This window comes from Chiloscyllium plagiosum, unplaced genomic scaffold (assembly GCF_037043375.1).
Source record: "Chiloscyllium plagiosum isolate Xiang-an unplaced genomic scaffold, Cpla_swu_hap1 HiC_scaffold_9, whole genome shotgun sequence".
In the NCBI taxonomy this organism is placed as follows: domain Eukaryota; kingdom Metazoa; phylum Chordata; class Chondrichthyes; order Orectolobiformes; family Hemiscylliidae; genus Chiloscyllium; species Chiloscyllium plagiosum.
In genome coordinates this window covers 13,701,514-13,728,144 of record NW_028270147.1, presented here as the reverse complement: position 1 = coordinate 13,728,144, position 26,631 = coordinate 13,701,514, and the positions used below count along the sequence as shown (strand labels likewise).

The window sequence follows — 26,631 nt, the reverse complement described above, 5'->3', positions numbered from 1 at the left end:
TGACCAGAATACTCAAAAGAATGGCCCTTCTGGTCAGAATAGTGCCAGGGAATCTTTACCTTGTGTCTGAGAGGGCAGACGGGGCCTCAACGTGCAGTCTCTTCTGAAAGACAGCTGCTCTGGCAATGTTGCACTCCCTCAGAATCCATGCTTTGGTGGCTCGGAGCCAAGGGAGCACAAGAAAAACTGCTGCTGGTGACATGATTGTGTAGGAACAAGTAAAGGGCTTATGCCCGAAACGTCGAATCTCCTGTTCCCTGGATGCTGCCTGACCTGCTGCGCTTTTCCAGCAACACATTTTCAGCTAGGAACAAGTCTAATTCACCTTCCAAAGCAACATCAAAAAAGTCACACAGACTCCTTTCAGCAGTCATTTGATTCTTTATCGTGGCTTTTTTTAAAAAAACCTAATGCCAGAGGTAGAAACAGTTGAATTAAACTTCACAGGTAACATTGCCACATCATTTATCAGGCATTACAGAGTTTAGTTTATTATCATAACCAATTATGGATGGTAGTTACTTGGAAATCTCTTCCACAAATGGCAATAGACGCAGGATACGTTGTTGATTTTACATCTGATATAGATAATTTATTTTAAGCAAAGGATTTGGACCCAACAACGGATATATGCAGCTAGACCACAGATCAGCCATGACTTCACTGAATGGAGGAAGGATCTTGAGGGGCTGAATGGCCTACTCCTGTTTCTATGTAACCAAAGCATTTATTTTCTGGCTACTGTCATGGAACAGGTGTAGTCTCCATGCAATGCCCTATTTTGCATCAATGTTGGGAGGTCATGGTGTAAATGGAGCATGAATCCGTTGTCACGGTGTGACTTATTGCAAATGGAGCAGGACTCTCTCTGTTTTTGGGAGAGTCAGGTTTTCCTCTGCACCACCTTGCTGTCAGGGGTGCTTACACAACAACCCATTTACACATATCGCACACTCAAACTCACCCCTTCGCCCGTTAGGCTACCCTCAAACCACATCCCAAAACAGAAATTTAAAAACCCACGAAAATCAAGTAAGAATAATTTACAGCACAGTGCATCAAACCAACAGGCTGCGGTATTTGATCTTTTTTTGAAGGGGGGTTGGAGCCAAGGAAACCCTCTCATTGCCAGCTCTGTACGGTCTCTCAGAATATGTGCTTGAGGTGCTTCAGTCCGTAGCTTTTGAAGAAGACGAGCAGGATCAGTGTCCAGAGGCCCAGGATAAAGCCGTCAGGCGGATGCCAGTCTGTTTGCTTTGGTTTCTGTAAAACAATTCAACAGAATTCAACCAGCCCAGTCTTTTAAAAACACGTGTGCGAAGTATTTGGAGCTTTTCTGTATGGACTTTTAACACCAGGCTTTTTTTAAAAGGGGAAACTGACAGGAGGGACACAGGAAACGCTGGGTTATTTGCTCTAAGTTTGGTTCAGGTTAGAAGTGGGAGGTGGGTTAGCTCAGTTGGTTTGCAATACAGAGCAATGCTAACAGTGTGGGTTCAAACTTCCTGCACCAGCTGAGATTACCATGATGGGCTCTCCTTCTCAATCTCTCCCCTCGCCTGAGGCATGCTGACCCTCAGATTAAACCACCATCAGTCGTTTCTCTCGCATAAAACTACAGCCCTGTGACCCTCTGGGAATATGGTGAATTTACCAAACATTTATAGACGACAAGGGTTAGAGCACAGAGATGGTAAGCTCGACTGAAATCCTACCTGGGCAGATGGTGAAGTTTAAATTCAATAAAATGTGGAGTGATGGCCTGGCTCACTAATGCCTTTCAGGGAAGTAAATCTCTGACTGCAGACCCACAGCAGTGTGGTTGACTCTTAACTGCCCTGAGGGCAATTAGAGATGGACAATAAATATTGACCTGGCCAATGATGGCCCATTCCACGCATGAACTTTTTTAAAAATAAATCAGAGAATCCAAATTTATAAACAAATCATGGTTCTTGCTTTGGACTGTTGGAAAGAACTAGCCACCATTGCCAGACTTGAACAGAAATAAAACCAAAGTTTAGAGAGACAGTGGTTTGAATGGACAACGTAAATTCTGTCACATACACCAAAGGCTGGAATGCAGCAGCAGTATACAGGCAGCCATGAGTTTAAAGTGTGGTGGAGGAGATGGAGTAGGTGCCATCAATAATGTAATCCCTCGATCCCGGAGAGGAAAGCAGTGAGCATCTCTGTTGCTCAGTTGTCACCTCCTTCAGACCCCCATTGTTTCCCTCTTGTGCAGCATCAATTTTAATCACACTTCCATTCCAGTTTAGAGTTGAACAGTGTGGTGCTGGAAAAGCACCGCCGGTCAGGCAGTATTCGAGGAGCAGGAGAGTCGACGTTTTGAGCATAAGCTCTTCATCAGGAATGATGATTCATCATACCCTCATGCCTGATGAAGAAGTTATGCTTGAAACGTCGACTCTCCTGCTCCTCAGATGCTGCCTGACCGGCTGTGCTTTTCCAGCAGCACAACTTTCCACTCTGATTTCCAGCATCTGCAGTGCTCACTTTCTCCTAGTTGTATAACCTTTCTGTTAAGCCTCTTCCAAGGAGGCCTACCTTGAAGACTTTATCCTCCTCCCTCTACAAGGATCGCAGTGAGCCTCTCTCTCTCTCTCTCTCTCTCACTGCACTCCCCCAGGTTGTCTCCTCTGACCTCATTCTTGATGAAGAGCTTATGCTCGAAACATCGATTCTCCTGCTCCTCAGATGCTGCCTGACCTGCTGTGCTTTTCCAGCACCACACTTTTCAACTCTGATCTCCAGCCCTCACTTTCTGCCATTCCAGTTTAGGCCCTATTATTTAAAATGCCTCCTCTGAGCCCCTCTATTTTAACTCAGCTCCTTCTTTGGTTAAGCCTGCAGCCACCTGCTCTGTTATCTAAAGTGTTCAGTTATAAAGCAAAAGCACTCTGAAGGCTTCAGCAGATTAAATGCAGTATTTAAATGCATGTTGTTGTTGTCATGCCTCTGTTGAAGGTTGTGGGTATAACTCTCCAGTCTTATTGGCACTGAAACCAATTACTGCATTTGCATGCAAGACAGCTCTTGTCTTTAAAGAGTTAAAACGTTAAATTTTTAAAAAAAGCAGAGTTCAGGCAGTAAAAATAAAGATGAGATGAAATTGTTTTATGCATGCAGTGTTGTGTTAGTTCAGCCACTGGATCCTGCAAATCCGTGTTTGCCATTTAATCAGATAGCATCGAACTCGTCAGAGTTCAATCTCAGCCAGTCTGTAGCCGGTTACAACATGCAATTTGACCACATTCGACGTGAGATTGCTCTTTAAAATACCCTATGTGCTCGATGAGGTGCGCAGATTTTTTTTGCCAAACGCTTTTTAAATCCTGTTGTGGGATTAAATTGAACTTCAGCTCCAATTATGCGGCAGCAGCCACCTGCTTTCATTGCAACACTTCACACTTCAAATACTTTGGAAAATGGTGCATATACATGGAGGGAAAGAGAGAAATTGGAAGTCACAACCTATTAACATTCTGTTGGGATAGCCGGTCTCAAACAGTAATCTATATTATGCGGCTGCTGCATTTAAAATCTTCTAATTAACATGCAAGTCCATTGTAGAGGTTGCTTTGCACTTTTCATCATCCACTTTGTCCCATCAATCATTCTATTTATTAGCATCAGATGTGTGCTCCTCTATAAGTGGCACCTGACCTCACTGACAAATTGCCTCTGCCCTTGGCCATTTTGCTGTTAAGCATCTTCACACAGTGCGGCCTAAACAATCTAATCGATGACCTTTTATCCATCCCAGTCTTTTAGCCGCTTGCCTGGCAGAATTCAAATATTTTTGTTTCGATTCAGCAGGCGCACATTAATGAGTTTGGTCACTTCAGGCGTCAGGGCTGAGGTGATGTTGATTCTTGATTAAAGATAGAGGAACTTGGGTGTAAACAACACTTTCTCAGGCTGCAGGCTGCCCCACAGTATGTCCCAGCCAAGTGAACAATAGCATCTGACAGACACTACCTCAGATGGCGTAGCACTCCCTCAGAACTGCATTGAAATATCCACCCAGGTTTTTCTTTGCTCAAGGCTCTGGAGAGGGACATAAACACCCAACTTCAGACTCAGAGAGCTAACCGCTGAGCCCCGGCTGATAGAATTGGGCAATTGGAGTCAAAGGGCTGCAGAACAGATAAGGGTTTGATAATCTGCAATGAGAGGCTTTGGGGAGACTGCAATCCAGGATACTGGCACCAGAATTCTGGGTGGACTTAAGTTTACAAATGACAGTGGATGAGAGGAGCACGAGAGTCAATGTTTCGAGCATTTTCTGATGAAGAGCTTATGCTCGAAACGTCGACTCTCCTGCTCCTTAGATGCTTTCCAGCACCAGACATTTTCACTCTGGGCTTGTCTAAACTAGCTGAGTTTGGAAATTGTTTTTCAGAGACCTTTAATGGTGTGCACCATGTCTAAAACCATGGAAACTAAGTATGCAAATTGATAATACCACACAAGAGAGCATTTATGGGACAACCAAGGGGGTAGCAGATTTAAAACAGAGATGAGCAGGAATTACTAATCTCAAACGGTCGGGAATCTGTGGAATTGAATGTGCTGGATGCCAGGACATTAAGTGAATTTAAGGAGGAGATAGACAGTTTAATGAGTAACATATTGAAGCATTATGGACAGTCGACAGGAAAGTGGAGTCGAGGCAGAGATGTGATCAGCCATGATCGTACTGAATGGCAGAGCAGGCTTGAAGGGCTGAATGGCCTCCTCCTTTGCCTCGTTCCTATGATGTGACAGGGGTCTGCATGAGGCCTGAGAGTTGCATGTGCAGTGAGGTGGGGGAAGGGGGAAGGACAAAGCACCTCCAAAACCAACAGCACTAAGCTATTACCTTCCAAGGAACTGGAAAACTGCATCCTTGAGGAGCTGGAAAAGGATTTTTTTTGTTGTTTTTATTTCCCACAAGGCAGAGAGGAGATCCAGACGTTCAAGCCACTCAACCGAGGAGAGGACTGCCGGTACAGGGGGTGGGAAATCAGAGGGTGATAAATGCAGAATGTAATTATCGAGGAGTGGATAGCTGGTAATGACAAGGAGCAGAAATGGAAACCTTGGGAGACTGTTGAGTTAACACAGAGAGTCAGCAAATGAAAAATCACCCACCACACACAGACTGTCAACTGAGATGCAACTGAACAGCAACTCGCATAGTTTCAGGTTGAGATATGGGACTGTGTCTGATTGTGAAAGACATCAGAACCAGACATATATGGACACCTCACCAACCCAGAATGTATCTGCTTCACTAACAAGTGTCCATCTTTACCAACAAGACCCAAGCCTAATTAAGCGTCAGCCGTGGCTCAAAGGGCGTCACTCTTGCCTCTGAGTCACGAGACTGTTGGTTCAAGTTCCTCTTTAGACACAAACACCGACTCTGACAGTATCAACAGGAAGGAGTGCTGCACTGGCAGAGGTGCCGTGTTTCTAATGAGCCATTAAATCGAAGCCCTCCGTGCCCTCAAAGCTGAAAAGATGGAAGAAATGCAGGGAGACAGCAATAACCTTCCCCCACCTTCACAACTATTTCTCAATAACTCTGTAACACCAATTACTACTTCATTGTCCCAGTCTCACAAAAGAGGCTGGATAAATGTAAGTTCTTTCTTTCGGATTACAATCTTTGTCGAGAATCTTTGGCCAGAAGCCATAATCCTATTCTGAAATCTACCTAATTCTGCTTAGAGGGCTGAGCTTTAATCACCTTTGGGAGAATATCACCAATGACTATTCTCTCAAATTGTGTGGGCTGACAATTTCTCCCAGCACGTCCCACACACTGCACAGGCAGTAACAGTAAAGTGTCTGATTTGTTTGCTCAGCAGGTTTTCATTCTTATCGCTTCCAAGAAATAAATCAAAAATGGCTCAGAGACAGCAGGAAGCTAGCCCAGCTTTCCAATCAATTGTCTTCATCAGATATATCCAGGAATTAACACGAGACAAAAGTGGCTATTATACAAAGTCTCAATCATCGGGGTATGTTTGCTTTTCAATAACTTACAGAGCAAAGGTCAGTTATTTCCTCGCTGAATGAGACAAAGAGCCGAGAACCACTTCAAAGGACAGAGCCGGGACAGCCGTATTGCTGCGAGTCTGGAGCCACATCTAGGTCAGACTGGGTATGGATGTCCGATTTCCTTCTCTAAAGGACATTACTGGGCTAATGAATTTTTACAATAATTGACTTGGTTGCCATTAGGGCTAGCTTCAGATTCCAGATTTTTATTTTTAATGAATTCAAATTCTACCATCTGCCATGACAGGATTTGTCCCCACGTCCAAACAGCACCAGGGTCCCAGATACGATTCCAGCCTCAGGTGACTGTCTGTGTGGAGCTTGCACATTCTCCCCGTGTCTGTGTGGGCTTCCTCCGGTGCTCTGGTTTTCTCCCACTGTCCAAAAATGTGCAGGTCAGGTGAATTGGCCATGCTAAATTGTCCACAGTGTTAGGTGCATTAGTTAGAGAGAAATGGGTCTGGGTGGGCTACTCTTCAGAGGGTCAATGCGGACTTGTTGGGGTGAAGGGCCTGTTTCCAAACTGTAGGGAATCTAATCTAATCAAACATTAGACCATAAGACATAGGAAGCAAGGCCATTCGGCCCATCGAGTCCACTTGGCCATTTAATCATGGCTGATGGGTGTTTCAACTCCACTTACCCGCACTTGCCCTGTATACCTTAATCCCTTGCGAGATCAAGAATTTATCAATCTCTGCCTTGAAGACACCCAATGTCCCGGCCTCCACTGTGCTCCGTGGCAATGAATTCCACAGGCCCACCACTCTCAGGCTGAAGAAATGCCTCCTCATTTCCATTCTAAATTGACCCCTTCTAATTTTAAGGCTATGCCCATGGGTCCTAGTCTCCCCGCCTAACAGAAACAACTTCCCAGCGTCCATCCTTTTATTTAGACCTCCCCTCAACCTTCTAGCATGAGGTTCTGGAGTGGTAGTCCAGTGACATTATCAGCACAGCACAACCTGCTGCTTTTTTCATTCACTGGTTGGGCCAGCATTAATTACCCTTCAAAGTGGTGGTGAGCTGCCTCTTGAATGCTGCTGTCCACACGCTGTAGGTTGAAATACAATGCCATTAGAGAGGATTTTGACCCAGCGGCACTGAAGGAACAGTGATATGTTTCCAAGTCAGGATGGTGGGGAACTTGAAGGTGGTGGTGTTCCCATGTATCTTCTGCCCTTGTCCTACTAGATAGAAGTAATTATGGGTTTGGAAGGTGACTTTATGAGGATCTTTAGTGAATTTCTGTAGTGCAACTTGTAGATGGTACACACTGTTGCTACCGAGCGTCGGTGGTGGAGGGAGTGCAGGCTTGTGGATGCGGTGCCAATCAAGAGAGCTGCTTTGTCCTGGATCGTGTCAAGCTTCTTGAGTGTTGTTGGGGTTGCACTCATCCAGGCATCACACTCCAGACTTGTACCTTGTGGATGATGGATAGGCTTTGGGGGGTCAGGAGGGAAGCTACTTGCTATAGGACTCCTAACTTCTGACCTGCTTTTGTAGCTGCTGTGTTTATGTGGTGCATCCAGTTAAGTTTCTAGTCAATGGTAATCCTCAGGATGTTGATAGTGGGACGTTCAGTGCTGGTAACACCATTGATTGCCATGGGGTGGTGGTTAAGATTGTTTTAAAATGAAAATGGTCATTGCTATACCTTAACATAGCCTCCGAACTCCTTCACTTTGGAAGTGTCCTGCATTAGGTCAGTGCTGTGGAAACCTCTATTGCATGGATATGATACAATGAAATAATTGCTGCTCTTGGACTCCATTTTCTCTCTAATTACATGTTCTCTCATTGAACCTAGTTTTCGAGTTTCGTTGCTGCCCAACAATAATGGCTTGTTCATCCTCTTTCTTTTGGTAGAGTGATATTCTCAAGATAACTGACGTGATATTAAAATCGCAATTCGTCTTCAGGCTCCACACTCCTAGATTCCTTCCATTTGGAACCAGCTAATCCTTTTCTGCACACCCACACCATTCCTTCATTCACAGGATTTCAGGAATGGGGAACAAGAGGACATTCAGCCCCTTCTGGCCTGCTACACCATTGTATTGATCACAGTGGATTCATTTACCTCCCTCTGTTCTAAAGCCTTGACAGCCTAATCTCACCAAACACTAGGCCCTGAAAGTTTCTGTGGGCTCAGTCTTTGGGACCAGAAGGGTACAGATTTCCACACATGGCAAGAAAACGACCTTCCTTAAATTTAAGATAGTGCCTTCTCGTTCAGGATTTCATTGTTAGGATTCCCATTATCTGCCTGAGGAATAGTTCACTAAGACCTTTCAGGGCTATAGTCTTTAACATGTCCACACTGAGCAACCTAACATTGCTGTGGGTTTGAAGGCTCTTCTGAAATGGCCAGCGAGACAGCATTGTTCAGAAGGCAGCCCAACGTCACCTGCTAAAAGGCAATTCGGAATCTGGAATAAATGATAGCTGGACCAGTGACACTCTCAAAACCTGATTAAATGGAACAAAAAAAGTGGCAATCAAACCCTATCATCATCATAAACTTTACCTCAATGAGATCAACCCTCTCAACCTAAAGGAACACAAATCAATTTACTGTATCACCTCATAATTTAACCCTTTAGACCCTCAATAACTTTGCTGATCTGTACTGTACCACTTTAATAGCCAGTACATTCTTCCTGAGGTTCACTATTCAGAACTGATGGTAATACTCCAGGTGGAGTTTGAGATAAACCACTGCCTCCTCGCATTTGTTTTCTATATCTCTTGAGATAAAAGCCAACATTCCATTTGCCTGCATGGTTACATTCTGCATTTTTGTACAAGTTTTTCTGATTTATAGAAACGGAAATCTAAATCCCTTTGTTCGTCCACAGCTCCTAGTCTCTAACCATGAAGACAATATTCCAATCTGTCTTCATTCGACTGAAACTGGATGACTTCACATTGTCTGCTGTCAACTCAGAACCCGGCAACATCCTGCTCATGTCAACACAACTTTCTGTGATCTGCAAATGTGAATACACAACACATTATTTTACATTCAAGTCATGAACAAACAAGGTGAAAAGTTGTTACCCTGGTCAGATGTCACATGGATCCAAACCAGATAGTGAAACATGAAACTATACACAGGTTCTTTTCCTGATTGGATTATTCACAGAATACAGTATTACACCTCTCTACCTGCAACCAACCAATGGTCAACTGCCCAAGCTGTTTCTCCTTACAGGTACTTTTAAGTAATCTGTTCATGGATTTTGTGAGACACCTCTGAAGCAGGTGGGACTCAAACCCAGGCTTCCTGGCTCAGAGGTACGAACACTACCATGGCACCCCAAGCACCTACCGTCTCTCCATATCTTTTATGCAAATTAAGAAATTAAGGAGTGGCAGTCCCTTGAACAGGAAGCACTCCTATATGCTGTTTTTTTTAAACTGATGAGCAACAAATGACCTAAGAGACAGGGGTTCAAGTCCCACCTGTTCCAGAGGTTTATAATGATATTTCTGAACAGGTTGATTAGAAAATAGTTTTTGAACAGTTCCTTGGAGCTCAGAATCAATACATAAAAACTTACAAGGAAATTTAATCACTGAGTCATAGAGTCAAACAGCACAGAAACAGACCCTTCGATCCAACCAGTCCATGCTGAACATATTCCCAAACTAAACTAGACCCACCTGCCTGCTCTTGGCCCATATACCTCCAAACCTTTCCTGTCCATGTACTTATCCAAATGTCTTTTAAACATTGTTAATTGTACCCACATCCACCATTTCCTCAGGAAGTTCATCCCACATGGGAACCACCTTGTGTAAAATAAATTGTCCCCTCGTGTCTTTTCTAAATCTTTCTTACCTTAAAAATGTGCCCTCCAGTCTTGACATTCCTCAGCATAGGGAAAAGACAAGTACTATTAACTCTATCTGTACACCTCATTATTTTATAAACTTCTATAAGCCAGCCTCTCAACCTCCTACGCTCCAGTGAAAAAGGTCGCAGCCTATCCAGCTAAGTCAAACCTTGTGTAACTGGCAACCTCTTCTGAGCCCTCTCTTGCTTAATAATATCCTTCCTATAACTGGGCAACCAGGATTGGACACAATATTGCAGAAGAGGCCTCACCAATGCCCTGTACAATCTCAACCTGACTTCCGAACTCTTATATTAAGTAACGCTCCCAGGATCGGTACACTCAAACCCCTGTGGTTCCCACCAGTCAATGAAGCCCGAAAGCATACTGCTGGGCCCTGCACATACCTTCTCCAGAGATTCCTGGTCACGGACTGAACCAGGGGTGAGGGGCAAGCAGCTGGGTCAAAAGACTGCCTCAGCTGCACTCCCCTTTTCATACTCTTTCCAGAAAAAAAAGACATCAAAACAAAATGCACCGTCGACAACTCCAGAAAGGTGAACAATAGCAAAAAATCAAATTGTAAAAGGAAAATTAGCACATTTAAATGAAATGATGGCCTTGCATTTCTCAGGGGAGGGAACGAGAGAGGATGATGCATTCTAATCTCTGGCCAATGGGCACTTGTCGTCTCTCTTAAGGACCACTGCACGTGGATACAAATACAGATGAGGGAGAGGAATTGGGTTGAACAATCGCATAGCCAATTGCAGGCGTTGTGTTTTTAAGAGATAGTTTAATAAACCTGCTCAGTAATGTTATTACACCCCTCTGGAACACGTGGGACTTGAACCCATGTCTCCTGGTCTACTGGTCGGACTCTACTACTGTGCCACAAGAAGTCAACCAAAAGTCACCATCTGTTTTATTTTTACCTTAACAATATAATTAATGTAACATTAACAGAGCTATAGTAAAACAAAGAACTAATGGATGTTAGAAATCTGAAACAAAAATAGAAATTGCTAAATAAACACCCCATGGAACACATTTTGTCACATTTTCCCAAGGGTAGGAACTCCACGACTAATTGCCAATGTATATCACCCATCTCTTCATTTCTGGGCACGCTTACCTTTTGGTGCAGAACTTTACTAGTTGCTTTTTGGAAGTCCAATACAGACAACCCAGAGATCTCATTACCTACCATGCTCGGGACCCAGATACTTCTAGCTGATCTCACAAGCCTCATACACAATCAGACGGTGAGTGAACTCCCATTTTCGTGGTACAACCTAATTCCCTCAGGAAAGCCCTGATAATTATCTCTCTCACACACACAAAAGTTAGTGCTATTTTAATGTGGGAGGCAAACAAAAACTGTCCACATTCTGGGTGTCAAAGTAAGACAGCGGTTTCCATGTGGACATGGATCTAGCAGGGAAAGGGCTATTTACTGCTGGTGATAGCGTTTGTCAATCACAGGATTTCTCTCCAACTAAATATTGTGAAGATGAAAGCCATTGTCCATGACTCATCATAAATGCTATTCCCTTGCCATTGACTCCAGGTCACTCCTGAGGCTGACAGAGATCATTAACAACACTGAGGTCTTAATGGACCCAAATCTGAGCTTCCAACACCTTAGCCATCCCATCTACAAGACCATTTATGTCCACCTCATAACATCTCGGCCCTTTACTCAGCTCATCATCTACTAAAGTATTTATGGTTTTGCCAGCCCAGGATTGGACTCCTGTGCACTACCCTCCTGACCAGCATCCCAACCTTCACTCCATTTTAATCCTGAGATCACTGCCTTTACTCTCAATCCCTCATGCATCACTTCTTGCTTGCTGACCCACATGTGCACCTTGCCTGACAACACAAAGCATTTTAACATTCCCATCCTTGTCTTCATGTTCCCCCATGGGCCTCACCCCTCCCTAACTCTGCAGTCTCTTGTAGTCCCAGAGCTTCAGAGGTATCTGAGCCGCTCCCATTCTGGCCCTTTGCATGGCTCCAATTCCCACCAATATACAGCTGTGCCTTCAGCTACCTTGGCTCTGAAATTCTAATGAACCGTTATCTGTACCATGTACAGTCACAGAGTCATAGAGATGTACAGCACGGAAACAGACCTTTTGTTCCAACCCGTCCATGCCAACCAGATATCCCAACCCAATCTCGTCCCACCTGCCAGCAGTTGGCCCATATCCCTCCAAACCCTTCCTATTCATATATCCATCTAGATGCCTTTTAAATGGGAGGCACGGTGGCACAGTGGTTAGCGCTTCTGCCTCAGCGCCAGAGACCCGTGTTCAAGTCCTGCCTCAGGCGACTGTCTGTGTGGAGTTTGCACATTCTCCCTGTGTCTGTGTGGGTTTCCTCAGGGTGCTCCGGTTACTCCCCACAATCCAAAAACGTGCAGGTTAGGTGAACTGGCCATGGCAAATTGCCCGTAGTGTTAGGTGAAGGGGGAAATGTAGGGGAATGGGTCTGGGTGGGTTGCTCTTTGGAGGGTCGGTGTGGACGTGTTGGGCCAAGGGCCTGTTTCCACACTGTAAGTAATCTAATATAATCGAAAAGAAAAATGTACCAGCCTCCACCAGTTCCTCTGGCAGTTCATTCTGTACATGTACCATCCTCTGTATGAAAAAGTTGCCCATTAGGTCTCTTTTATATCTCTTCCCTCTCACCCGAAACCTATGATAGTGTGCTTTTTATGAGAGCTTTCCCCATATTACTGCATTGACTAGTTGCAAAAATACTTCGATGGCTGAAAAGCTCTTTTTGATATGCTGAGGCTGTGAGAGGTACTATGCAAATACAAGTCCTTCTGTTAATGGAGATTTCGATAGTACGAGACAGTCAAGAATGAAAAGAATAGGATTAGAGCAGACAGCTGGGTGAGAGAGTTCTCACCAAACCTCAGCTTCAAACTTAATATGTTCTGCCTTTTCTCTGCTTTCATTTTTTTCTACAATAAGAATAGAACTCAAAAGCAGAGAGATTATGTTAAAATGTGTTAGACCACACAGAGCGGTGTGAGAGTGCTGCGCACAGTTGTGGTCTTCACATTACAAAATGTATGTTAAAACCACGTGGAAAGGACAAAGAGGACTTCAAGAATGATAGCAGAGCCAACAGGGTATACACCTATCTGAACAGGCTGTCGCCTTTTTGTCCAGAAAAGGGAAGACTGACCCAATAAATGCCTAAGTTCATGCTTGCTGGTGACAGCACAATATTCGGCACCATTCACAATTCCTCAGATTCTCAATCAGGCCGTGTCTATATCCAGCAAGACCTGAACAACCTTTGCAATTCAGCTGACAGGTGGCAATTAACAGTCATGCCACTTAAGATCCAGACAATGGTCATCTCCACCGAGAAAGAATCTAACCTACACCCCTTCACGATTAATTGGATTATCATTACTGAATAACCCATTATCAATATCCTGATTCAGAAACTGAGCTGCAACAGTTTTCTAAATACAGGGGCGACAAGACCATTTCAGAAGCTAGTAATTCTGCAATAATTTACCTCTTGACTCTCCAAACCTATCCATCACCTTCAGGGTACAGGTCAGGAGTGTACTAATATGCACTCAGGTACAAGTCAGAAAGACACTGTAACACCATCTTCAAGGGTAATTGGGGACAGACAATAATAGTTGGTGTTGCCAGCAATGCCTACATCCCATGACAGAATAAACAAAAAATAATAAAGGGGTTTAATAAGGGGTAGACATCGAGACAATACTTTCACATTATCATGAGGAAACCCAATAAGAAATTCAGAAAACCCCCGTTTTCTACAGAGTAGATCGAATGCGGAAGCTAATACCACAAGGTGCAGCTCAGGCAAATAGTGTAATGTAGCGGGGAATCAAGATATATGCAAAATTGTTCAACATTTCACAGGGTAGGTATGGAGATGTTGTTACCCCTTCGAAAAGAGGCCAGGATCAAAGGGTGTAATCTCAGAATAAAGGATTTAAGACAGAGATGAGGAGGAATTTCTCAGAGTGGTGAATCTGTGGCATTCTTCACTGCTGTTGAGCCAAGTTGTTAAGTATATTAAAGGCTGAGATAGACATTTTTAATCAGTAGGAGAAAGTGAGGACTGCAGATGCTGGAGATCAGAGCAGAAAAATGTGTTGCTGGAAAAGCGCAGCAGGTCAGGCAGCATCCAAGAAGCAGGAGAATCAACGTTTTGGGCATAAGGGCTGAAGAAGGGCTTAGGCCCGAAACGTCAATTCTCCTGCTCCTTGAATGCTGCCTGACCTGCTGCGCTTTTCCAGCAACCCATTTTTCAGCTTCATTTTTAATTAGTAACGAGGGTGATAGGAAAAAGGCAGGAAAGTGGTGTCGAGTATTATCTGATCAGTGATGATCCCAGTGAATGATGCAGCAGACTTGATGGGATGAACGGCTTACCTTTGATCCCATGTCTTATGGTCTATAAATATGAGAAAGAGAAGAACAGGCGATGCCAATGGGGTTTGATGAAATGATGTGGGTAGAGGTTCACGGTGACCATAAACTAGTAGAGATCAGTTGGGCCGAACAGCCTAAGGTTTCTGCACAGTAACTCTCAGTAGCTGTGCTTTCACAAGCAGCATCTTTAATGGTACGGAGTGATAAGTTCGCAAGAGAAAACACATGGGATTATCTCCCCTGCATAAATAACATTTGCTGCCAAGCCAATCTTCATAGTCATCACACTGAAGATTGGAAGCAGTCTGGTCTGTCCTCACAGTGGCAGACAGCACTGTCATGAAGCTGTCTTATAGGTCCCAGTGCTACTTTAAATATCCCCTGGCTGCGATGACAGTGAAAGGTGCAGTTAATCATCCCGCCATATTATGCATTCTACTCCCCGACAGAAATCCTCCAACACAAAATTGAGCAGAATCCCTGTTGGCATCAAATGGAGTATCACATCATTCTTTAAACCAAGCAATCTCAACCAAATTGTGTGTCCTACTGTCTCCTAACTAACTGATTTTTAAAAAAAAAGGCACAGTTAGATGCAAATCAGGTTTTTGCATCAGCAGCACATTTCTCTTATTCTCTCTCATCTATACCCTCATTGCTTTTCAAGATTGCAAAACCCCCCCCCCCCCCCCGAGGCCTTTATCCTGAAGCAGATTAGTGATGAGGACGACTCCTGTAAATCTCAAAGGACAGTAATAGTGGCAAGCTGGGGGATACAGATTGTCATCACTGCTTTATACATACATACAATCACTTCATAATCGCAAAGATGGTATTTCTGGTACTTTCAGGACTGGGGGATTTTTAAAAAGCACAGCTCAAAGGGAATCCAGGATCAATTCCTTTATGTAAAGGGCTGGGAGGAGGGGGACTAACTAAAGAAAAAGGGGGACTAACTAAAGTAAAAGGGGAGAGTGAAAGATCGGGAGAGTAGCAGGAAAAGTAAGGATGAGAACAACCAGATTAGTCTGATGGGTGTGAACAGCCCAAGAGGTCACGGTGTCTTGGTTCCATTGAAACTAACATTGCTGAGTGCAATACCTACCCCTCTAGCAGAACAATGGGGCTGTCAGTCAACAAATCCAATAGCCCTGCCAACAACCTTAGCTTTAATGAAGGAGGGTAGTTGTAATGTGCATTTGGCATAATACATTTCCTCACTGCAGTCGGAGTGCTAACATTAGTATCCCCGAGACACCTGACTTGCTTTGATTTTTGGATCTTTCCATGTGCAAATTGTTGCCGCCTTTCGACATTAACCCAGCGATTATGTTTCAAAAGTGTTTATTGGCTGCAAGGTGCATTGGGGTGCCCTAAGATCTTGAGAAGTACTATACAAATGCAAAATCCAGTTTTTATTCCGGGACGAAGGGATACGAGGTAGGAACCAGCTTGGCTGATTAGATTTCCATCTCTCTTCACTTCCAAGAATGCAATCCTAATATTAAAAATGATCAAACCCAAATGAATAAGAATCCAGCTGTGATATCCCTCATTAGTTACTCTTCCACCTCTGCCCTCAGTTTTTCTGTCTATTAATCTGGTTATCTGGCTCCGCATCACACAGCGCCGGAGAAAAGTGTGGGAGGGTTCAGTGTCGAATAAACATTCAGGTGCCCTTGTGAATGCTGCAGATTGGGCGAGTGACCTTGCACTGAGATGAGCAATAACGAGTATGGGAATAAGGGAAAAAGAAAACCTTTTATCATCCATCCTGCCCTTCCTGAGGCAACAATCACCCATCAACATTTCAACAACAAGCCTGCCTGAAAGTTTACAGAACTATGGCAGTGAGCCATCAAATCCCAGCGATTTACACATCTATCTTTTGAAATGTCAAATGGCTTACATTATAGAGGGTCCCAAAACCCTGCCCAGCAACTCCTGAACTCTGCTGGGATTTATGTTATGAACATGCATTTAACTCTGCCTTTGACGGTCAGGTCTACAGACTTATAAATTAAAGAAATGCTATTCTGACACAATTTGTATAATTGCATGTTCCGTATTATTTCTACTTTAATTCACCATGCTTTTTGCCATCTAAATGCATCTTATTAAAATGGTGATGGAATACAACATTCCAGAGATTTCCAAAGTCTGTTCAGTTCCCACCAGAGTGACTCAGGAGGTAGCACTTGGTGTCAAAAGGCTCTGGGTTCCAGGGACTGGGGCAGGGAGCTAAAGCAGACCCCAACAGCAGGGGTCCTCATGGGTTGGGGATTGGGGTTCTGGGCAAGGAACTGCACTGTGTTTATTATTTCTGTCCATGCTCCTACTGTCCTTGCTAGACCAACACTGCAGTGCACCACCAAGGATCTGCTGCCCTATCAGAATGCTGTCTTTTGGAAGAGATAGTAAACCATATTGCCCCATCTTACCATTTAAGTAGATTTGATTTGATTTATTATTGTTACATGTACCAAGATACAGTGATAAGTATTGTTCTGTGTTAACCCCGGAAATCATACCTTACATAAGTATATCAGGGTTATAGTGTTACAATGATAGAGAAGGTGCAGAGAAAGATCAACTTTAATATATGAGAGGTTCGTTCACAGTCTAATAACAGCAAGGAAGAAGCTGTTCCTGAATCTGTTGGTACATGTTTTCAAAGTTTTATATCGTCTACCCTATGGAAGAGAGTATAACTGGGAGTGGGAGAGGCCTTTGATTATGCTGGCTGCTTTCCCGAGGCAGGAGTCAATGGATGGAAGGCTGGTTTGCGTGATGAACTGGGCTGCATTCACAAATCTCTGTAGTTTCTTGTGGTTTTGGTTAGGGCAGTTGTCATAACGAGCTGTGATACATCCAGACAGGATGCTTTCTAAGGTGCATCTCTAAAAATTGTTAAGTGTCAGTGTGGTCATACTGAATTTCCTTAGCCTCCTGAGGAAGTAGAGGCGTTGGTGTGCTTTCTTGACTGTAGTGTCGACATAGATGGACCAGGATAGACTGTTGGTGATATTTATTCCAAGGAACTTGAAGCTCTAAGATTCAACAGAACTATTTCAAAAAAAAAGCAGGTGGGGTGTAATGACAATGTCATGTATTGAGTAACCCAGAACCCCAAGCGAACATTCTGGGGACGTACAGTTGAATTCCACCTTAGCCAATAATGAAGTTTGAATTACAGAAAAATCTGGCCTAATCGTGTGTCTGGTTGAAATCAACTAGGAAAAAGTAAGGACTGCAGATGCTGGAGATCATAGTCGAGAGTGCACTGCTGGAAAAGCACAGCAGGTCAGGCAGCATCTGAGGAGCAGGAGATTGTCCTACTCCTCAGATGCTGCCTGACCTGCTGTGCTTTTCCAGCACCACTCTAACCTAAACTCTGGTTTCCAGCATCTGCAGTCCTCACTTTTGCAAAGTTTCGGGCTAGAGCCCATCCCCGCCTGGTTCCCAATGTCTTTTAGGAAAGGAAACTTCAATCTGTACCTGGTCTGGCCTACATGTGACTTCAGACCCACAGCAATGCTGTTGACTCTTAACTGCCCTCTGGGCAATTAGGAATGAGCAATAAATATTTGCCTAGCTAGCAGAGCCTGCACCCATGAATTCTCTAAAGCACTGCAGTCACCCCCAGAGTGTTACCAACTTTAACTGGACAGATTCCAGGAGGGGATATCACGTGATTGCCCATCTCCGACTAGCCTAATACACTTTACCACATTGGTCACCTGATGTTAAAAAAAAACAGCATTGGCTGGAAGTCTGAAACAAAGTCAGGAAATGCTGGAGAAACTCTGTCAGCATCAGTGCAGAGAGAAACTGAGTTAACGTTTCAATGTATGACATTTCTCTCCACAGATTCTGCCCAAACTGTGAAGTTTCTTCAGTATTTGGGTTTGGTCCTCTGACATGTGGCATGTAGGCCGTCCCAGGTGTGGGAAACAAACAGAGTCCTGGATGCAAGGTTGGAGGGCAATGCAAGGACAACAGAGCTCAGGAATGGCAGGGGGGTGCGGAGTGCATCAGAGAGACCTAACTTGGAGGTGACAACTATTAGGTTCAATGTTTCATCCACACCATTAAGGATATAGAACATAGAACATTACAGCGCAGTACAGGCCCTTCGGCCCTCGATGGTGCGCCGACCTGTCATACCAATCTGAAGCCCATCTTACCTACACTATTCCATGTACGTCCATATGCTTGTCCAATGACGACTTAAATGTACTTAAAGTTGGCAAATCTACTACCGTTGCAGGCAAAGCATTCCATACCCTTACTACTCTGAGTAAAGAAACTACCTCTGACATCTGTCCTATAGCTATCACCCCTCAATTTAAAGCTATGCCCCCTCGTGCTCGCTGTCACCATACTTGGAAAAAGGCTCTCCCTCTCCACCCTGTCTAATTCTCTGATTATCTTATATGTCTCTATTAAGTCACCTCTTAACCTTCTTCTCTCTAAAGAAAACAGCCTCAAATCCCTCAGCCTTTCCTCGTAAGACCTCCCCTCCATACCAGGCAACATCCTAGTAAATCTCCTCTGAACCCTTTCCAAAGCTTCCACATCCTTCTTATAATGCAGTGACCAGAACTGTACACAATACTCCAAGTGCGGCCGCACCAGAGTTTTGTACAGCTGTAGCATAAACTCATGGTTCCGGAACTCGATCCCTCTATTAATAAAAGCTAAAACACTGTATGCCTTCTTAACAGCCCTGTCAACCTGGGTGGCAACTTTCAAGGATCTGTGTACTTGGACACCGAGATCTCTCTGCTCATCTACACTACCAAGAAACTTACCATTAGCCCAGTACTTTGCATTCCACTTACTCCGACCAAAGTGAATCACCTCACATTTGTCCGTATTAAACTCCATTTGCCACCATTCAGCCCAGCTCTGCAGCTTTTCAATGTTTCTCTGTAACCGACAGCAGCCTTCGTCATTATCCAAAACTCCACCAACCTTAGTGTCGTCTGCAACTTTACCTACCACACCCTCATCCAGGTTGTTTATAAAAATGACAAACAGCAGTGGACCCAACACTTCCCCTTGCGGTACACCACCAGTAACTGGACGCCAGAATGAACATTTCCCATCAACCACCACCCTCTGTCTTCTTTCAGCAAGCCAATTACTGATCCAAACTGCTACATCTACCACAATCCCATTCCTCCACATTTTGTACAATAGCCTACTGTGGGGAACCTTATCGAATGCCTTGCTGAAATCCGTATACACCACATCAACCGTTTACTCTCATCTAACTGTTTGGTCACCTTCTCAAAGAACTCAATAAGGTTTGTGAGGCATGACCTACCCTTCACAAAACTGTGCTGACTATCCCTAATCAAATTATTCTTTTCTAGATTATTATAAATCCTATCTCTTGTAACCTTTTCCAACACTTTACCAACAACTGATGTAAGGTTCACTGGTCTATAATTACCTGGGTTGTCTCTACTTCCCTTCTTGAACAGAGGAACCATATTTGCTATCCTCCAGTCTCTGGCACTATTCGTGTAGACAATGATGATTTAAAGATCAATGCCAAAGGCTCGGTAACCTCCTCCCTGGCTTCCCAGAGGATCCTAGGATAAATCCCATCCTGCCATGGGGACTTATCTATTTTCACACTCTGCAGGATTTTTAATACCTCTTCCTTGTGAACCTCAATCCCACCCCCAGTCTAGGAGCTTGTATCTCAGTATTCTACTCGACAACATTGTCATTTTCTAGAGTGAATACTGTCAAAAAATATTCATTAAGTGCTTCCCCTATCTCCTCTGACTCCACACACAACTTCCCACTACTATCCTTGATTGGCCCTAATCTTACTCTCATCATTCTTTTATTCCTTAAATAACTATAGAAAGCCTTAGGGTTTACCCTGATCCTATCCGCCAACAACTTCTCATGTCCCCTCCTGCTCTTCTGAGTTCTCTCTTTAGGTCTTTCCTGGCTACCTTGTAACCCTCAAGCGCGCTAACTGAGCCTTCACATCTCATCCTAACATAAGCCTTCTTCTTCCTCTTGACCAGAGATTCCACTTCCTTCGTAAACCATGGCTCTTGCGATCTACAGCTTCCTCCCCACCTGACAGGTACATACTTATCTAGGACACTCAGGAGCTTTTCCTTGAATAAGCTCCACATTTCTAATGTGCCCATCCCCTGCAGTTTCCTTCCCCATCCTATGCTTCCTAAATCTTGCCTAATCCGATCATAATTGCCTTTACCCCAGCTGTCACTCTTGCCCAGTGGTATACACCTATCCCTTTCTATCACTAAAGTAAACATAACAGAATTGTGATCGCTATCACCAAAGTGCTCACCCACTTCCAAGTCTAACACCTGGCCGGGCTCATTACCCAGTACCAAATCTAATGTGGCTTCGCCCCTTGTTGGCCTGTCTACATACTGTGTCAGGAAGCCCTCCTGCACACACTGGACAAAAACTGACCCATCTATGGTACTCGTACTATAGTGTTCCCAGTCAATATTTGGAAAGTTGAAGTCCCCCATGACAACTACCCTGTCTTTCTCACTCCTATCGAGAACCATCTTTGCTATCCTTTCCTCTACATCTCTGGAACTATTTGGAGGCCTATAGAAAACTCCCAACAGGGTGACCTCTCCTTTCCTGTTTCTAACTTCAGCCCATACTACCTCAGTTGACAAATCCCCAAACATCCTTTCTACAACTGTAATACTGTCCTTGACCAACAATGCCACACCTCCCCCTCTTTTACCATCTTCTCTGTTCTTACTGAAACATCTAAATCCTGGAACCTGCAACAACCATTCCTGTCCCTGCTCTATCCATGTCTCCGAAATGGCCACAACATCAAAGTCCCAGGTGCCAACCCATGCTGCAAGTTCACCCACCTTTTTCCGGGTGCTCCTGGTGTTGAAGTAGACACACTTCAAACCAACTTCTTGCTTGCCGGTACCATCTTGCGTCCCTGAAACTTGATTTTGGACCTCCCTACTCTCAACCTTTTCTATACTCGAACTACAATTTTGGTTCCCATCCCCCTGCTGGATTAGTTTAAACCCACCCCAATAGCCTTAGCGAATTCCCCCACCAGGATATTGGTACTCCTCTGGTTCAGATGAAGACCATCCTGTTTGTAGAGGTCCCACCTACCCCAGAAAGAGCCCCAATTATCCAAGAATCCAAAACCCTCCCTCCTGCACCGTCCCTGTAGCCACATGTTCAACTCCTCTCTCACCCTATTCCTCGCCTCATTAGCACGTGGCATGGCCAACAAACCAGAGGCAACAACTCTGTTCGTCCCAGCTCTAAGCTTCCGTCCTCGTTCCCTGAATTTCTGCCTTAAATCCCCATCTCTCTTCCTACTTATGTCGTTGGTGCTTATGTGGACCACGATTTGAGGGTGCTCCCCTTCCCCCTTAAAGATCCCAAAAACACGATCAGAGACATCATAAACGCTGACACCTGGGAGGCAACACACCAACCGTGAGTCTCTCTTGTCCCCACAGAATCTCCTATCTTAGTACTGCAATATAACTGCATTTTCATATTCCCCTTGCCAGCAAAACAAAAAGGAGCTCTCAGATTCTTGTATTGCATTTCAAGACCTCCGAATGCCTCCAAAACTATTTTACAGTCCATTTAGCATTACTGGCATGCTGCTGAGAAAGAAGAGACAGGGTCTTGAAACTCTCCACCTCATGCTCATCAGAATTTATGTTGCATGAGAAAACAATGCTGATTGGTTTGATTTCGAAGCTCCTTGGATGCTGCCTGAACTGCTGTGCTCTTCCAGCACCACTAATCCAGAATCTGGTTTCCAGCATCTGCAGTCATTGTTTTTACCTCACAAGTTGACTCTGTCAATACATTCAACACTCTTCTGCGGTGTGGTATAAATTGTTGCTCCCTTTGCGATTCACTGTTCTCACAACTTTCCTGATGAGTTCGGGGCAAAACACCTTTGACAGCCTGCTTCTTTCTTTTCAACAATTCTCTCAAGTTCTGCACAACCAAGTGAGCACTTATTATTAAAGTGTAGTCACTGCTGTAATATAGGGAATGCAACAATCAATTTGTGCACATATCCGGATCCCAACACCAGACAGAACTCAATTTTCTTCAAATGATACCATGGGACTTTCTAAATCCACCTCAAGAGACAAATCAGGCCTACAGATAGTTATAGAATGTTACAGCACAGAAAAAGGTCCTTCAGCCCATCGTGCTTATGCTGGTTAAAAATAAGCACCTGTCTATTCTAATCCCATTTCCCAGCACTTTGCCCCAGAGCCACTTGGCATCGTAAGTGCACATCTAAATACTTCGGAAATGTTATGAGGGTTTCTGCCTCGAGCACCTTTACAGGCAGAGAATTCCAGATTCCCACATCCCCTCGAAAACATCCTACCCCCCCTTACCTTAAACTTTTATGCTCCCTCCACCATAAGGACATGTTCCTTCCTGTCTCCGCTCCCTCACAATTTCATACACCTCGATCATGTCCCCCTTCAGTCTCCGCTGCTCAAAGGAAAACAGCCACAGTTTATCCAAACTCTCTTCATAACTAAAACTCAGTTCAACGTTTAAGCCAAAATAAACAGTACCTCTGATACTGCAGTATTCCCTTACTTCTGCAATGGACATGACAGTCAAGCTTTTGCACTCCAGCCCTTTGCAGCCAGCTTTGAACCCTTAACCTTCTGACTCAGAAGCAAGCGGGGACACTCACTGAGCCACAGCTGCTTGAACATTTTATAGTGCAGCAAATAGATTTATTTTTGATGTACCGACATAACATAGGAGCCATCTACCGACATGGCAACACTAATTTTCTTTTGACTGCAGCAGCTTCAAACTGTTAAATCAAACCTCACTAACTTGCCGATGCAACTAGCAAGCATGAAATTGGCCACAACTAGATGAGACTCAAGATGTCTGCCAGCAGGTTTCATGATCTTTCACTCTATCTGCAAACCATTCAAATTCAATTTTGCGAATGGCAATCCGCCAGGATTGCAAAGTCTCAACAGAAATGTATTTCCGTGCTCGCTGAAGCAGGAATTGTTAGTTCTGGGGAATGGAATGTTTTCCATTTCAGGCACCCATCACTGGTCTTAAACAGTGTCTTCGAGACAGGAACTATGCAGCTGGATGCATAGTGTGGCTCCTTCATTATTCATCTCCAGTAATCATGATATTGAATAGCAGAGCAGGTTCGAAGGGCTGAATGGCCACCCTGTTCCTATTTTCTACGTGTCCCAGAGGGTTATTTTCTACCCCCATTTCCCACTGCCAGGATTGTTGATTTATTGCAGGATATGGGGCAGTTTTGTGCTGTACACCCACAGCGACTGAAGAGTGGGTGTACTGTGACTGGCTCTTTTCTCACAGCACCCCGCACTGCAAACGAGATGTTGGGATTCTCGTCCATCAGGCGCAGATAGAAGCATAGAAGCATTGCATTTGTGTAGCATCTTTAGCAACCTCAGGATGTCCCAAGGTACTTCAGAAGTCTGTCTGAGAGTTACTTTGAGGGAAACATGGACAGTGAGGTCAATACGTAATTCATTTCTGTAACATTAGACGCGAGACCAGGACACCAGACGAACATCCTCCACTCTTCCTCCAGCCATCAGAACTGTGCCATCTCAGATACTGAGCTCAACTGGTTGGGGGTGGGGGGGTGTCCCCACTATTTCTGACAAGTGCAGCAAGTAATAAACATGATTGGTTTTAAACACTCCTCTCTGTACTTTAAGGCTTTTAGTTACAGCTAGCCAGGAGCTCTTAAGATGCAAAGTTAACGCTTTTTGCCCTGCAATCATCAGGAACAGGATGCATGAAAAATAAACTACCAATCAGAATACCAGCATGAACTGATATCTTGAGCTCTGAAGAAATCTTGTCTCACTCAAAATGTTATCTCTGCTTCTCTCTCCCCAGTTGCTGGAAGACCTACTGAGTTTTTCCAGCTTTCTCCATGATTGTTTTAGTAGACTGTTTGTAAGCTGGGTTTCCTTGCAATCCACTCCTGATGAGTACGGGACTAAAGGATTCAACTTGGTGTCTCCTTTTACCCGGTGTTTAAATTCTATACGGTCAAGCAATTGCCAGCTCTTAAGTTTCAGAATTCTACTGGCCAAGATGGGAGCAGCATGGTGGCTCAGTGGTTAGCACTGCTGCCTCACAGCGCCAGGGACCCGGGTTCAATTCCAGCCTCGGGTGACTGTCTCTGTGGAGTGTGCACACTCTCCCCGTGTCTGTGGAGAATGAGGAGTGTATGTGCGGGTTTGATCTGGCTTCCTCCCACAATCCAGGGATGGTCATGTTAGATGAATCAGCCAGGTCACAGGGATAGGGGTGGGTCTGGACCTGATGGGCCAAATGGCCTGCTCCCACGCTATAGGGATTCAATGATATAACGGTCCCTTTGATAAGCAATCTTTCTTTAGCAGACATAAATCGCCATTCTGTCTAGCCAGATACCCTCAGAGAGACAGACACACTGCCAATTCCAAACAAATAGCCCATTGTAATAATGGACTCAGTCACAATGACTTATGAAACAGCCCAGCCATTGATCACCTCTCCCTCACCATTTCCAATATCCATACAGTTCATAAGATCTTTCAAATAATAATGAGCATGGATCTAATCAATATTTCTTTCAACTACAAACAAATATTTACTAGAATTTATTGTTCTGGTCAATAGAGAAATTGAGTGGGAGGAGATATGTCAAACTGATGTAGCTTGTGTTCCTGAGTAATAGAATCAAAAAACAATTTTAAGATTTCTGTAGAACTTCATCAACCCATTAGCAGCTTTACTCATCAAAGACCAAACCTTTCAAGGAATATCCAGTCCAATGAGATTGATAGGTTTTCATTGACTGAGGGTCACACAGTAAAGACAGGTAAATGGAACTGAGGTACTGAGACCCAGGATCGAACCGAATTGTGCAGGCTTGAGTGATTTATCGCTCTATCCCTGTTCGTATTGATCGACTAGACTAAGTAGATCACAAACAACCAGTATAAGACCATAAGACATAGGAGCAGTAGTCCATTCAGCCCATTTACTCTTCAATGACATCATGTCTGATCTGATAATCCTCAACTCTTCTTTCCAAAATATCAGACTTCCAAGCAGCTAATGCATGTAATACAGGACAAAGTTCAAACCAAGAACAGACATGACCTTGCTGGTTTATGTACATCAGAAGCAGGGAAGCTTCAGTCAGGGGGCAAGGTAACCTCAACAGCCTTCTCTGGTAGAGAATTCCAGAGACTCACCACCCTCTGAGAGAAAGAAACTCCTCCTCCTTATCTCTGTCCTAAATGAGTGACCCCCTTATTCTGGTCCTAGACTCTCCCATAAGGGGAAACAACCTTTGCACATGTATTCTGTCGAGCTCTGAAGAACCTTGTATATTTCAATAAGGTCGCCAAGGCATAGATTGCTATACACTGAACTTACTGAAGAGGACGCACAGTGCATACCATGTACACAGACAGAGTTTAATTAGAACATCAATGAACCTCTCCATCAATGATAATTTATATGGCTCCTGCAACAGAATACATTGTCTCAAGGTGCTCCTCAAAACAGCGGTAAGAAACTGTGCAGAACCACAAATGAGGACAGGTGAACAAAAGTTCAGTCAAAGAGGTGATTCAAAGCAGGGAAGAACACAGGAAGGTATCAATGGGTTGGCCAGTGGATGGAAAAGTGCCAGTATGAATCCATTCCAAAGAAAATTTAGAGATTCTATGCATTTGGTGTGAGTAAATGGTGGGATACTGAGAATTGAAGAGGAACACAGAGACATTGAGAGTGTGCACCCACACAATTTCAAGGGGACAGGGAGCTTTAGAAAATTTACAAGGTACATTCTTTCATTTGTCAAGGTCCAGAATATATGGGATGAGAGCAGCCGGCGTCAAAAAGGTCTAAAAAATCTTTGTGATGAGCAATCATGTAAAGATTATAATGCAAAGTGGCAAAGTCACTCTAGTGAGATGAGCTGGAAATTATAGCACATTTTATGTGAAATGCAAATGCTTTGAGGCCACATCAAATGGGTGAAATTATCAGATTTTAACTGGGTAGAAGCATTAGTATTCCCATTGTTTATCTTCTATCACTGTCAAGGCTGTGAACCAATGCACTTGCATAAAATCACCAAGGCATCCTCAGCATTTCAAAATATCAGACTTCCACGCAGCTAATGCACGTAATACAGGACAAATTTCACACCA

At 44.1% G+C, this 26,631-nt stretch overlaps 1 protein-coding gene across 2 annotated transcripts in view; it reads right to left on the bottom strand.

Annotated features, from left to right (window-relative positions):
* Positions 1 to 365: 365 nt before the first annotated feature.
* Positions 366 to 26,631, bottom strand: part of pigk (phosphatidylinositol glycan anchor biosynthesis, class K) — a 120,168-nt gene continuing 93,902 nt past the window's right edge. For both annotated transcript variants that reach the window (XM_043698684.2, XM_087990415.1), the window contains one exon: positions 366 to 1,263. In XM_043698684.2, coding sequence (XP_043554619.1) covers positions 1,147 to 1,263 — 117 coding nt within the window. In that variant the 3' untranslated portion in view covers positions 366 to 1,146. The remainder of the gene's footprint in view (positions 1,264 to 26,631) is intronic.